The sequence below is a fragment of the Neolamprologus multifasciatus genome, chromosome 17 (genome assembly GCF_963576455.1).
Source record: "Neolamprologus multifasciatus chromosome 17, fNeoMul1.2, whole genome shotgun sequence".
In the NCBI taxonomy this organism is placed as follows: domain Eukaryota; kingdom Metazoa; phylum Chordata; class Actinopteri; order Cichliformes; family Cichlidae; genus Neolamprologus; species Neolamprologus multifasciatus.
In genome coordinates, this window is record NC_140455.1 from 24464289 (window position 1) to 24479396 (window position 15108).

Sequence of the window (15108 nt, forward strand, 5' to 3'; positions counted from 1 at the left end):
CTTCCTTTTTAAATGAACTTGCAAGAAAGCCATAAGAGGAAAATATACGTTTGATTTTTGGGGTGAAGTGGCCTTTTTAAAGAAGAAAGCAGCACTGAGTGTTAATATTAGAGCTGCTAGTGATTTAATATTGATTCATCGATCTGTCACTTTATCAATATACAGTTTTGTGCTTCAGAGAAGTACTGATAAAATGTACAGTAGTAATGATAATACTTGGGGCAGTCTAAGCATTAAGCAGATATTAAACGACTCTTGAAATTTAGGAAAATTATCCGATAAACAAATTCTACAAAAACCCTTAAAGTGATTTTATTCTAAGATTATTACTTTGAAGTCTTATAACCTCCGTGGCTTCATATGAGTAAAAATCAGCAGCTGGGAGTTTCTTGTGTTTGCTAACTTGAGCTTTTCTCTAAAGGACCGTGACTCTTACAGAGAACTGTCTGAAACAGATAACATCCAGTGACCTTTGTGAAAGCTTTGTTGATGACAGAGGAGACTGGTCAGACTGCTTCAAGCGGATAGGAAGGAAATAGTAACTCAAATAACCACCAAATATGCAGAATAGCATCTCGGAACACAAAACGCATTGAACCCTGCTGCTACAGCAGCAGAAGACCATACAGTGTGCCACTCCTGTCAGCTAAGAACAGGAAACTGGGTCTACAATTCACACTGGCCCACGAAAACTGGGACAATAGAAGAAGCGTCTGAGCAGCAACATTCAGGTGTTAGGATAAGAACATGAGAGCATGAATCATCCGGCACTTTGGACCCATAGCACCAGTTATTCACTCTTCAAACACCACAGCCTGCCTGAGTATTGTCGCTGACCATGTCCACCGCTTTATGACCACATTGGACCATCTTCAGTGTCTTGAACGCTGTACTCAAATGGCCTCCACAGTCAGCAGATCTCAATAGCTGGTAGTTTCTGATGAGTGCCTATACTGGTCTGTAGTTTTTGCATCTGAGTCATAACTGCAAAGACAGATGGGTGATGAGTCAGGAGCAGGAAGGGGCGCAGTGGTGCCTCCATCGTCCCTCTGCAGTCCCGCTGGCATGACGCCCTGCATATGGTCCCAGAAGGTGGAGGGGCGATGACATGCCCCCACAGCACTCAAAAGCTCACTGGGTGATCGCCACCGCAGTCTTCATCATCCTGCCGCTGCCAACAGCCTGACCGCACCTGATTCGTGCCACTGGACCGTTCGCCCACAGCTTTCAAGGTCTGTCATCTCGGTTGTGGGCAAAAGACCTGCAACTGACAAATAAAGGCTATCTCTCTCTCTCTCTTTCTGCCTCTCGGTTCTCCCGCAACCTCGTGATCAACACCCACGCTGAGCTGGAGAATCATGCAGTGTCTGTTGAAACTGACCACAGCATTTCTCGTCTTTGCTCTTGGCAAAATGGACTCTGTATGTTGTTGTAGTTCTGCTGCAGCGCTGACGCACATCCACAGCTGAGGGCTGAGGTTTATAAAGTGAAATGTGTTGTGTGGGTGGCCTACAGGAGGATTATCAATCACATGTGGGTTCAGTTGTTTTTGTTTCTTCTTCTTCTGGCAGTTAGGATTTTGTTGTTGTCATCTCTTTAAGAACACATTTTTAAAACCATAAAGGCCAGCACCTTGATTATTCTTGCATAAGTTTGAGTCGGATACACGTGCTTCCTTTTACCAGAGATGGACAGTCTTTTTATAGAGGTGACGCAAGACAGGTGAGGACGCCAATTATAGATTTCATTGGCAGAATGAAGATGATGGCAGCGATAAACATGAGGCGTGAGAAGTCAGGGTAAGAGTGGTGATGAATGAGATGTGCCCTGGTGTTATGAGTGGCTGGCTGCTTATGTGGAGGACTACACAGGTGAGCCAGTATTCTCCTAACAAGCCTCACTGCCTCCTGCAGGAGGGAACCCTGCAGGGAGAGCAGAAAGAGAGGAGGCTGTAACAGCTTCAGACAGTATAGAGTCAGAGGATTGCTAATTACAACACTTGTCTCATCATTATAAGACCAGTATCTATTAGACTTGTATAAATAAATGGCCAGCTAGGCCCTACTTATGTTTATTTTCTACTTTATCAATGGCTTAAATTGGGAGGGGGGATTTAATCTCTTAAACTATCATGTAATTAATAACTTCATTAATCTATCTGCATTTGTTCTCATTTTGTGGTCCTCTGGATTTTTCTGTCTTCAGAGAAACACTTTTTTAAAAAAATGTTTCGGCTTTTGCACTCTTGAGGTGAAATGCTGCTGCGTCATTTATAAGGTTATAGTCTCTGTGTTTAAGAAGAGAAAAAAGTCAACAAAAGAAGGAGCAACGGGTTATCACTTTGCCAGATTTTGCAGTTGTAAAGCAGCGTGCATTAGGGCTGTGCGATATGACCAAAATCTCATATCCCAATATAAGAATTCTATCCTCCCGATAACGATATAAATCACAAAAATGTAACATTTTCTGTAAATTCTGTGAATCTTGGGCAGCTCGACTTGCGGGAAGTGTTTCCAGCTGCGCGTCATGTAGCTGGAGTCGAGTGTTTTTTAGAACACTCGACTCATTTTTAGATATAAGTTGTAACAGCCGCTGTTTTCTTTGTGAGTATTTATTACACGGCGTGCTGCGGGGAAAAGCCTGTTCTAACGTTTGAGTCTAAGGTTTATCTTTTAGCACCTGGCGGCTCTTTTTTAATTCTCATCCGTAAATAATCTGCTCTTTCACCTGATTCAGTTTACTTTGAAAAGTCTCAACAGGATCTTGAGCTTTATTGCGAAAGGTTTATGTGGAACATAAAGAAGCGGACACGCGATGGTGTTACCGTCGTTGTTGCTAACCACAACGCATAAAAACAGTCGCTTGTCCATCTGTAGTGTGGTTATAGAAAATATAAGAGAAAGAGAGAACTTTAAGAAATTAATATAGCCACTACAGTGACCATCAAATTATGAAAAAATATTGCCATAAACAGTTTATTTTGCGACACCAGGAAACAAACAATAGCATAAAATGAAACATAGACGTTTTTATATTGTCATCCGATATATATTGTTATATCGAACAGCCCTAGCGTGCATTGTTCAGGACCATTCTCTGCATTGATTCAGAGCCACAGTAGATGATGTAATGCTCAGTCTTGGCTTTATGACTGGTACTACAAGATGAAAAGAGCAAAAATGATGAGGCTTATACATTTTTTCCCTCCTTCTCATTTAGTCTTGTTCTCTCTCCCTCTCCTCTGTTTGATTTCATGCCTCTCTATCCCGCCGTGTCACTCCGCTCCGGCTTGAATTTTTTTGCAAATTCCTGCTCCTTTGCAAATTCATATTTGAATGGAACACTGAGTCGTCAGCAAACAAACGCTTATACATGCAAATACAAAGATAGTAGCAGTCTAGCAAACACAAAAACACACACACACACACACACAACGACTTTCCCTGCACACACTGAACCTGAGCATGCACACACAAACTTTTCCCTCCCACACACAGACTCATTTGCACGACCTTTCCTCCCACATCTACATACACACACTCCCAGAGACGCGCAGTTTTTTTTTAACACCATATGAATCTCTCTCTCCTCTCCTGCAGACACGCCCTGCAGCTCAATGTGATCGCCACACAGCAGCTTCTCAGCCTGGCCCAGCAGATGCATCACCTCGAGGCCTTCATTCACATCTCCACTGCCTATGCAAACTGCAATCGCAAGCACATTGATGAGGTCATCTACCCACCGCCCGTAGAGCCCAAGAAACTCATAGACTCCCTTGAGTGAGTGGATGATGTTTTTGTTCACCAGTGTCACAGAAATACTTGCACTTGGGGTTAATCCATGTGATGTGGAAATTAATCCCAAAGAAAAAGAGAAGTTGTATATTTGTGCAACAGCTGCAACCAAGAGAGAGACCGCGACTCGGCCTCCCAAATAAGGGATTGTAACAAGGTTTGTTCAAAAGATCAATAAATAGTGAGTGGATAAACTATTGCATCACCCAGAAAAGGATGCTCACTTGGCGAGTGTGTCAGAATCAAGCCCAGTAATTACGAGGAACGAACAAACAATGCAGTCATTCACAACACATCCAGCTGGGCCTAAACCACCCTGGGCACGATACCAACACAGATCCCATCCATTCACATGCATTCAGCAGTGAACCTGGACTGGGATAAAAGCAGGAATGTGGAGACACAAATTTCATGATTATCTGCCTGTTTTCACACCTGTGCACACATTTGGCCAACTGGCTGTAGAAAAAAGCGCTTTATTGTCAGATTGCTCCATGGAAGTTATTGCAAAAGTTGGGCAACATGCACACCTTTCAGTGTGAAAGGAGGTTTTCTTTGCTTTTAAACTGTTCATATTCATAATTTAGTCCAGGACTAACACCTCCACGTGCATTTGGGGAGCAGTAACAAAGACTCTCCCTACATATCAAAGGTCACAGTAATTTCAATTTGATTCATATAGCAACAAAGGACAACTACAGTTACCTCAAGGTGTTTTATTTGATACAAAGAAAACCCCAACAATCAGGTGACCCCTTATGAGCAAGCATGTGGCAAAAGTGGGAATAAAAAAACTCCCTTTTAACAGGAAGAAACTCCCAGCAGAACCAGGCTCAGGGAGGGGTGGCCATCTGCCGCGACTGGTTGGGTATGAGGGGAGGAAGACGGGACAAAAGAGACACGGGGGGGGCAGAGATGCATAACTAATGATAAAAGACAGCAGATATTACACTAATGTCTGAAACGGCATGAAAAGGAAGTGCTAGTGTTGAGATGGGTTGATAGCGGCTTGCAGGGTAACTAAAGCAGCTTAAATGCCACGTCCTACATAGATTTGTCATCAGCTCATGTGTAAGGACCAGAGGTTTGGTTTAACTTTGAGAACTTGGAGTGGTTCCGTTTCATTTTATTTCATGCATTTATTTGGCAGTGTTTATAGGTGAAGTCGCCTTAACTCCTTTTCCCATAGAAACAACATGATGACCTTTACAGCATTCACAGTGTAAAGAGTTAAAATGCTGGTCTAAATGTAGTAAGCGTACATGACCTGGGGACTGTAAATTGCTTTTTCATAAACCTGTACCTTCTAATGTCCTTTTGCTAAACAAACCTGCCACCTATGTTTTTTTTTAAAATAGTTTTTATCATAATAAATCTCAGACTGCACCAAAATAAGTGTTCAATTATGTTGTAAATGGGTGCTTAGTGCTGAAGCTTTATGTCTCTGGCTTCAGGTGGATGGACGATGGCATCGTGCGGGACATAACGCCACGGCTCATCGGCGACAGGCCCAACACGTACACCTACACCAAAGCCCTGGCTGAGTACGTGGTGCAGCAGGAGCAAGACAAGCTCAACATTGGCATCATCAGACCCTCCATAGTGGGAGCCAGTTGGCAAGAGCCCTTTCCTGTGAGTTCACTGAATACTTTGCTGTCTTTAGAAATAAGCTACTTTTGCATAATTACACTTATATATGTTCTTTTTTTAAGTATTGACAAAGTTCCATGACCTTTTCTAGTTTTAATCCTGCTGAGAGAGAACTGACACGCCCACTGTGGCTCACGTCTTTGTGAAAGAATTTCACGAGCCTATATGTCAAAGAAATATAGGACATAGTTTTTGTAAAGACATGTACAAAAACGATGGATGTAGCGACTGATGTCAGTCATTGGGTTGTGAACACCTACATTTTAATCACATAAAAAAAAATGAAATAAAACAAAGCAACAAATTAATTGTCTGATAGCTGAATCTCTACAGTTTGATCTTGTGACATCAACATTTCAGTTCTCACCCCATCATTGACACCTACACATGGTCCTTTTCTCTCGACACTGTTCCTCAAAGTCTTATGAGCTAATTGCTCCGTCATATATATTCCACTCTTTATTTTCAGCCATTTCTCTTGCGATGGTTGTACGATCCTTATTTGACGTGATTTGCCGAGTTAGTAGGGCCACCTTCATGCTTATGCTTACTTTGATTAATAAAAACAGGCTTAAAGGCTTGAGATGTCCAGATGACCAGATGTCGTTATTGGTCATTTTTCATAAAGGAACCATAGTGTTTTAGAATGAACACAAACAAGAGTTAAAACTAGAAATTCAGACCATTTTTTTTCTGCTTGCATCTTTTCTATACAGTCTGTGATGCATGTCGTAATTAAGAGCTGTGGTGCTTGGATCCTCGCAGAGTGCAAGTTGTTTGGTTTCCTTTCATCATTGGCTCATTTTCTGCTCAGAACATGCCCCCTTTTTTGACTTGGTTGTTTCTTTGTAGGTGCTTTAGTCCAAAAGATCAGCACCAGTCTGCTGTTAGAGTTGTAGTTTAGTGAGCAGTCACACTCATAGCTCAAATGTTAATCTACATGTTGGACACCCGTGAATGACGCGGACTAGTTTTTCTAGAATCCCTCCCTCATTATGTGTCCTCCTACCACAGTGACACAAATTGAAATAAGATATTGATCAACCTAATCCTGCCCGGGTCAGTGCTGCTCTCCTGTGGCTTTTATCTTAAGTGGCCCTGGATTAAAGCAAATTGGCTAATGTCGGTGCTAAAGACCGGCGTTTTCCACCCGAGTCACCTTTCATCAAGCCAAACAGCTGCTGGGATGGGAGAGGTTGGGCGGACGTCAAGGACAGAAGGGCAAATCTGAGGCTGTGGACTGAAGGCTGCTTCGCTAAGGACCCAAACATGAAAGCTGAAGAGTGCATTATTGGTTTTCACTGTCAGCCTCTGGTGGATTTCTTTACATGAAAACTTGCACCAGACTAATCAGCGTGAGCGAGATTGCTTCTCAGTAAATATTTAATTGAAATTATGTGATTTTGCTTTGAAAGAGTTCAACTTTAAACTTGCCAATAATTATTCATTTTTTAATCAAATATTTATTTACTTATTCTTTCATTTCATTTTATTTTTTTATATATATTTTTTGCTGAGTGACTTCTCGTTAAAGCTATAAATATATCTATCACCCAAGGCTGATGACTGCAGAAAAAGCCTTAGACTCGTGATGATGACATAAATGTATCGATTATTCAAAGAGATGTTCAGCAGAAATCTAACAGCCGATTCAGATTCTTCCTAATTAAAAAACATAAAAGAGTTCATCTGAAGGACTAGCTCTGAAAAGATGATGCAGCATGAAAAGAAAACAAATACCAGACCAACACAGGAAAGTCCTTGTTTATATGGAGCCAGGAAATGTAGGTCTTGTGTTTGTGCAGTGGGACTGTTGGTAGCTTCTGGCTCTGCCTGCAGTTGTAAACTCGGCCTGGCAGCAACTCTTCAAAAGACCTTACTCACGCTTGGCCCTGCAATCGCCTTGGCAGCCCGTGCCAGCAGGCGCTGTGAGGCGGGTGGGGGATGGGCAGAGCGTATTTGTGTTTGTGTCGATGTGTTGTGTACATTTATAACCCCAGTATGCGCCTGTCATTCTGGGAGTCCGTGCTTTTAGAAATGTCCCATTTAACCCAACACGTTGTGCAAAATAAAAGCTGCATCTCCGTCTTCAGCTTGCCGTGAAGCCGACAGCCGATCGCCACGCTAAAAACACCCCTGGCCCCAGTGGCCTGCTCTTCTTCTGTGCACCTTATCTGCACCAGAACATATTATTAGAGCGAGGATAAGGCTTAGCTCTGCCCACATAATGAATCCACAGCCCCGCACATTAGAGACTGTTGCAGTCTATTACCAGTGATTTCATCCATTTTTAATGGTTTCTAATTGAAGCCGACAATCCCCGCTTCTCTGTTCTCCCACCGCAGGAAGTAACATAACCCCGAACAGCTGCTTTAGCGCACAGAAACACAACCACACGTGTGCTGCTGTTAGAATTAATCAATTAATGTTGATTCAGTCTCATTGCTGTTTTTCTTCTCCGTTTCATGCCTCAGGGTTGGATCGACAACTTCAACGGGCCAAGTGGCGTCTTTATAGCTGTAAGTAAGAGATGTTACCCTTGAATCTCAAAGCTCTTGGTTGCAGTGGCAAGATTTGGAGTTTTAAGATGATGTCATCCTGTGATAAGGCGGGAAAGGGTATCCTGCGCACCATGAGGGCCAACAACGATGCAGTGGCAGATCTGATCCCTGTGGATGTGGTCATCAACCTCACTCTGGCTGCTGGCTGGTACACTGCTGTACACAGGTGAGTAAACAGACCCCAAAACTCAGTCCCTAAACTTAAAATATCCTCCATTTGCCATAATGCATAAGTTGAGGGCTTTCCATTAAAAACTTGTAGTTTCCAAGTGCACTCTTGAATGATTTGGGAGCCCTTTAGGTATAGGGACAACGGCCAACTTGTGGGGATTTCTGCTGTAACCTGCAGATGTTTGGGCTCAATACAAAAGGCAAAACAAGCAAATAAACTTAGTTATGATCATATGACAATAGCTGCTTGCCTGCTCAGGCAAGCTTGGCCAGTCAAAGCAGAAGCTAGAAAGCTTCAGAAACCCAATGTCTTGTCCCTTTTTCTAGATATTCCGCATAGTTTTATATCTAAATATGTCGTACGTCTGTATATAGAGTAAATCTCCCAGGTTACTCTGTTTTACTTGGCCTCGGTAAACTGTGACATGGACAGAAGGCGTCTGTTATGAGTGGGGGTAATACCCCATAAACACCAAATATAGTTCAGACACAAGCACCTGAATAAATGCTTTAACAGTGACTCTAAAAATAGAGTTGCATACATTCTTTGTGCAGCTATTTCCACCAGCAGCCCAACACAAACCTGTTGTTACGGTCTTCCTGTGTGTCTTGTTAGTGAGCGTCAGAGTAACAGTAATACTTCAGTACTTTTATAACAGCCTGAGGTGATAAAAGAAGCTGTAAGTGTAAATCTAAACCTGGCCCTGATGTGAAGAGAAGAATTGCACTGAGAACATGTCACAAAAAATCCAGTATGGTCTGGGAAAATCAGTTAAATGCCAGATTTTGAAATATTTTTCTGTTGATTCTTACCAAATTTATTTTGGCACTAACAAGAAGACACTAGTAAACTCAAGTGGGTCATTTCCACGCCGTGCCAGATGTTTTTCCCAGGGAGTGTCTGACTCACTGCTTCGCTGCAGTCTTACCAAAACTCAGAGGGTCAGATTTTCCATACGGGAAACAGCGTGCAGAGAAAATATGCGGCATCCACACCCATTTCAGACTGCTAAGAGAGGCTGATGAAAGCCCTTAACCTCTCAAATTTTGTAATGTACAGGCATTTGTAATGTTGTGCAATACCAGGCTTATGTACTTCTCATTTTATGCGCTGACTCCTGCACTGTAAGGGTTAAAACACTGGTGAATAACAGTTTTGAATATAAGATCAGCCTTTTATATCAACACAGTTTCACCACAGAAACAGATGAGCAGGAATTATACACCAAATGCCTTCTACAGACATCATTATGACCTTCATCTTCCACACTTTGCAGACCTAAAACGGCCCTGGTGTACAACTGCACGACCGGCGGCATCAACCCTTTTCACTGGGGAGAGATCGGTAGGTACTCTCTTTGCTGTGTGGTAACACAAACCTGTCACTGCAGGCGGATATTTATAGAGCTGTTTTTGTCTGCCTGGCGGCATCCCGCAACACTATCGTCTGTGTTCGCTTTCCTCGTCATAAATCAATACTCGGGTGTTGTGACATAATGTCTCTGTGATGTAGTTGTGATGTTTGTGGTGGAGGCTTCAAGAGGAGGGAGTCTGCCACCTGCTGGCAAGAAGCGGAAAATTAAGTTTTTGATGGATTTGGTGGCGAGTGAATGATGCAGTGTAATCTTAAAGCTTGTTTGCAATATGAAAAGTAAACACATTTAGTGTCTGAAGACGGATTAAAGTGTTTTATTTTATACTTTTTAGTTGATTTTTGTTAACGATTACTTTAAAAGTCTATGTCTCAAAATGAATTAACAGAATTTAGGAAAAAGATGATCTAAATGACTGCATCTGCTTGGATTCCATGTGAAGAGTAAAAAACTCACATCGTTGCCCTCTGGGTGTGGATATCCGGCCGGCAGGATGTCGAGTGACCCTCAGATTAACAAGCACGCTCTCTTCACCAAGGAAATCGTGACCAGATGGCTCGTGGCGGGATTAGGTCTGATCACTGCGACTCATCGCGTTATGAAAGAGGAAGTGTGGACTCTGCACTCTCACTGGGCCAGAAGAGAGCTAGAAATGAAGCCAATTTAAAACAAGAGGATCAGAAGAGCCCCAGTAACACTGGACATCCCCTCAGAGAAAACAGATTTTTTTTTTTTTTTTTTAGCTTAATATGACATTAAGAAAAGAAGTACTGTAGTGCAGCTCCGGGTTTTTTTATTATATTTATATCACAAGTGTCCCAGGTTTCTGAGAGCAGCTCAGTGCTTGCCACGGTGCTTCCAACCAGGCTGCAGGGAGCCAGGCCACAGCTGGCTGTCACCTCGGATCTGGTCATCTCGGTCCCTGGAACCACTACATTATTGTTGTCATGGAAACAAACCTTACAAGGCTTCATTTGCATGCCATGTGATGTAACGTCTGTGGTCACATGGCTGCTTCCTGCCGCTGGCCGCCGCTGGATGCTGAGAGGAGGAAGAGGAGGAGCCACCCACGCTGCCCAGTGGGGAAATCATTGAATGGTCACTTTCTGCCTGATATCCCCCAGAGAAACAGGGTCATGCCATGATTAAGGCCAGCTGAGTTTCTGGAAGTCTTGATCCTTGTATTAAAACCCTGTCCTCAAAGGACCTTTTATTTTCTTTGTTTACCTCTGAAAAGCACGCTTCCATTTGAACCATAGAGCTCGAATATGGAGGACCAAGACTGCCAAAATTAAAAACAAATGTAAAAGCAGTCAGAAAGTAAATTAATAATTCATGAAACAAATGTACAAATTAATTATTAAAATGGGATGGATGAATGAATAGAGTTAAGAACCCTTTTCCTGGCGATTCTTTAATGAGAAGGCTCATTAAAGTAAAGGATGCTGGAGAAGTGCATGGTGTGCATGCAACTGTAAACTGGAAATAAACCCTCTCCTACTTAAACCTCAGTCTGACCTGAAACTAAATTAAAATACACAGTCCAAAAGTTTCCTGCTGTCTTTTTTTATTTTTTATTTATTCTTTTAATTTTATTTTTTTATTTTTTTATTTCTGAGTTTTACAGTTTACGATGCTGGTTACAGGCATTGATTAGCAAAATTTGCAAAATACCAAACAAAAGAGAAACACTGAACAATCAGGAGTGACCAGTAGCCAGATTATTGATTTGAAAATTTGAAAATTAAATTCGCTTATGTATATTAGTGTATTGGACCCACTTATCCCAGCACGACAAAAACCAACTTACTATGTTATTCACATATGCTGTTAACTCCTCCATCCTATAAATCTCTAGTGTTATTTCCCACCACAATGATAAAGTTGGTACATCTTGTAATAGCCATTTCTTTGTTATACATTTTTTTACTTGCAACTAGCAAGGCATTTAGTAAACATTTATCTTTTTTACACCATTCCTGTGGCGTACATCCAAAAAAAATAGTTTTCATTCCAAAAGGGAATGTACAGTTGAAAATTTCTTGTAGTGTTTTGTGAATGTCTTTCCAGTAAGTCCTGATCAAAGGGCAGTCCCACATTATGTGAGCGTTGGGGAGCTCGTTGGTGTCCACATTTTCTCCAACATACAGGGGGATTCCTGTCATAATGAGTCTTTTGGCAAGGGGTGATAAAGAACCTTATCATAGTTTTCCACCCAAATTCCCTCCATCTTCGTGAGGAAGTGCATTTCCATTGTCGTTCCCATATTTGAGTCCATTCATCCTTTGTTATACACACTCCTCCCTCCTTCTCCCATAATACCTTCACATATTCAGTTGAGTGAGAAAGCTTATTTGTAAGAAATGTATACAAAAAGGAAAAGTGTTTTTATTGACGTCGCCACTATATGCCTTTTTAAGCATAGCTATCAAATCTACATTAGTGTTCGATGCCACTCTGATTGTTGTCTTTATATAATGTCTTATTTGCAAGTATAGATAAAAATCCTGCTTTTCCAGATTGTATTTTTGTTTCAATGTATCAAAACGAATTAAGTTCCCATCTTTAATCAGACTATCGAATGTAGGTAATCCTGTAGCAGACCAACTTTTAAAACGTGAGTCATACGTATACCATTTAAATAAAACCAAGTCGTGTTCCAATTTAAATTCCCTCACAACATTTCTCCATACATTAACTGTACATTTCACCCAAGGGTTGTAGACCTTGTCTATATATTTTTGAATGTTTAAGTCCATCAGGACAGCTTGTATTGGAAAAGAAAACATGCTCTCCTCAATATTTTTCCATTGTGCTTTAAAGCTTATATCACACTAGTTAATCACAGTCTTCAACTGAGCAGCCCGAAAATATTTTTTTAGTGACGGCAGCCCCCATCCTCCTGGTTTTTTTTTTTGTTTTTTTGTAATTGTAAAGTTTTAAAACAAACCCTTGGTCTCTTCCCTCACCATATCATGTTCCATCGTTTGATATCATCTACTATTCTCTTTTGCAGGGAACCAAAATTCTCCTCAAATAATTTAGTTAAGTCTTTTGGTATGACAACTTCCAAATATTTCAGTGACTTTGCTTGCCATCTCATTGGATATTGAGCAACCAAGTGAGCTGGGGGGCTATAGTTATAGTTAAGTATTTGAGTTTTGGTCATATTAATTTTATACCCAGAAAGATTCCCAAATTTTTGGCATAGATTCATCAGTTCATGTAGGGAGTTTGTGGGCTGTTCTAGGTATATTAATATGTCATCTGCATAGCAAGCAAGCTTATGTTCCCGTTCTTTAATGTTTGTTCCCTTGATGTCTTTGTTTTGTCTGATTGATTGTGCCAGAGGTTCTAAGTATAATGCGAATAAAAGTTCTTGCAGTAGGGTTAGTATATAATGCCTTCACCGTATCAATAATTCTATTATGTAAGCCTAATTTGGTCAAGACTTTGTAAAGAAAGTCCCAATTTAGTCAAAAGCTTTTTCCGCATCGATACTCATAAGCATGGCTTTACTTTTAGATGTTTGTATCTGATTTATTACGTGAAGAGTTCTGCGTATATTGTCCTGTGTCTGCTTTTTTTCTGAAAAGAGGCAAATGCTATGATCTTCCCTCTTATGACAGCTTTTAATGCATCCCATAGTATTGGGGGTGACACTTCTCCGTTATTATTTATTTCAAGGTAATCTTTGAGTTCTTTCATTACTTTCTTAAATGTTACATCTTTGAGCAAAGATGAGTTCAATTTCCAAGTTGATTTTATCCCTATCTTTTCCAAACGTCATGAAATAATCTGTTCTTGTGTAAAGGGAATGTGGAGCTGAGTAATGAGAATAATCTCTCCTTGTAGGGAAACAATTTCTCCATACGTCAATTAAATCTACCTCTTCAAAAAGTGCAGAGACTCTTTTATACAAAGTACTTGATTCTGGCATTCTTCTATTAGAGCTATCTAAATCCGGCCGCAGGCGAATATTCAGATCGCTGCCACAAATCAAGGGGCCTTGGGTTTCTGTCACCATTATATTAATTTTTTTTTTTTTTTTTAAAGAAACTCAGGTCACTTCCTGGTGGTGCGTAAACGTTCATTAATGCACTGAGACTAATCCTCCTCAATTATCTTGATTTGCAGAGCACCACGTGATGTCCTCCTTTAAGAGAAACCCCTTGGAGCAGGCTTTCCGAAGACCCAACGCCAACATCACCTCCAACTACCTGATAAACCAGTACTGGATCCTGGTCAGCCACAAGTTCCCCGCTTTCATCTACGACCTCTTCCTGCGCCTCTCCGGGCAGAAGCCGCAGTAAGACCAGCTTCCTTCTAATCCCACTTTTATCCTAAAGAGAAATTAATTTGTGCCTGTTGTAATCTGCACCTCCTCCGTCTTTGTAGGATGATGCGCATCTTCAATCGCCTGCACAAGGCCATCAGCCTGCTGGAGTATTTCAGCAGCCAGGACTGGGAGTGGAACTCTGAGAACATGAGCATGCTGATGGGCCAGCTAACCCCTGAGGACAGGAAGGTAGGGTTAACCATGTACGTGGTGCAAATTTTGGACCAATAATACACCTTTTAGGGTCACATAAAGATGCAGGTGTTGAATAATAATATTCAGAACTTACCTCACCATCTAGTTATTTTATTGGTTTAAACTTTTTGGTCTTCATTATTTTATTTTGCTTTATTACTTTTGCGGAGGATGGGGAAGTTGTCTTAATGGGTTTTTAACTTGCATGCTTGTTTTTAATTATGCTTGGATTAATATTAATGTTTTACTTTTACTTTATTAGTTTTATAGCAGCACCACCTTGAAAGAAGCATACTGTATAAATAAAGTTTAGTTCTACCTCTACGGAAGCCTTTTTATGCCACGGGGGGGGGGGGGGGGGGGGACAGTCGGGGCTTAATCAAAATTTCAAGTTATTATCTCACAAATTGAATGTCTCATTACCTAAACATTTTGAGATAATAACCCAAAACTTTGACTTTATGGATTGATTAAAAAAAAAAAACTAGTTGCAGAAAGAAGCTTCCATAAAAATTCTCCTTTTTGCAGCCGCACATGGAACCTAAATTTTATAGATAACACTGACTACTAAAATGAATCCATGAACTTCTCAGTACATAATGGTATTTCTACTTGTAAATAAGTAAACGAGCTGAGCACATCATGCACAACTGCAACAGAGCTCAAGACAGAAAACACTTGTGAACATGCCCTTTTAGTCACAAAAATGGCAGCTTTTTTATTTTCAATTTCGATTTTCAGTATTTTCAACTTCTGCCATCTTATTTGCAGACATTTAACTTTGATGTGCGCCAGCTGAACTGGCCTGAGTACATTGAGAACTACTGCATCGGCACCAAGAAGTATGTCCTGAATGAAGACATGTCTGACATTCCTGCTGCCAGGCAGCACCTGAGAAAGTAAGTCAACAATCCTTCAAAAGTACAGGATGTGTTTCCCCACCAGTTATCATTCTATTTTTGGAAGAATTTCACTGTGATAATTAATTAGGAAAACATATGCACAAGCTTCCTTGTTTATCATCT

The 15108-nt window shown here is 41.0% G+C and overlaps 1 protein-coding gene across 4 annotated transcripts in view; it reads left to right on the plus strand.

The window, feature by feature from the left end:
• The window catches only part of LOC146499420 (fatty acyl-CoA reductase 1), a 59017-nt gene that overhangs the window by 40533 nt on the left and 3376 nt on the right, over positions 1–15108 (plus strand). For 3 of the 4 annotated variants that reach the window (XM_085138381.1, XM_085138382.1, XM_085138383.1), the window contains 8 exons: positions 3600–3779; positions 5249–5426; positions 7919–7963; positions 8053–8171; positions 9454–9521; positions 13687–13858; positions 13948–14077; positions 14855–14982. In XM_085138381.1, coding sequence (XP_084994507.1) covers positions 3600–3779; positions 5249–5426; positions 7919–7963; positions 8053–8171; positions 9454–9521; positions 13687–13858; positions 13948–14077; positions 14855–14982 — 1020 coding nt within the window. Of the gene's footprint in view, positions 1–3599; positions 3780–5248; positions 5427–7918; positions 7964–8052; positions 8172–9453; positions 9522–13686; positions 13859–13947; positions 14092–14854; positions 14983–15108 lie in introns of all 4 variants that reach the window. The other variant, XR_014870282.1, reaches the window with a different exon arrangement.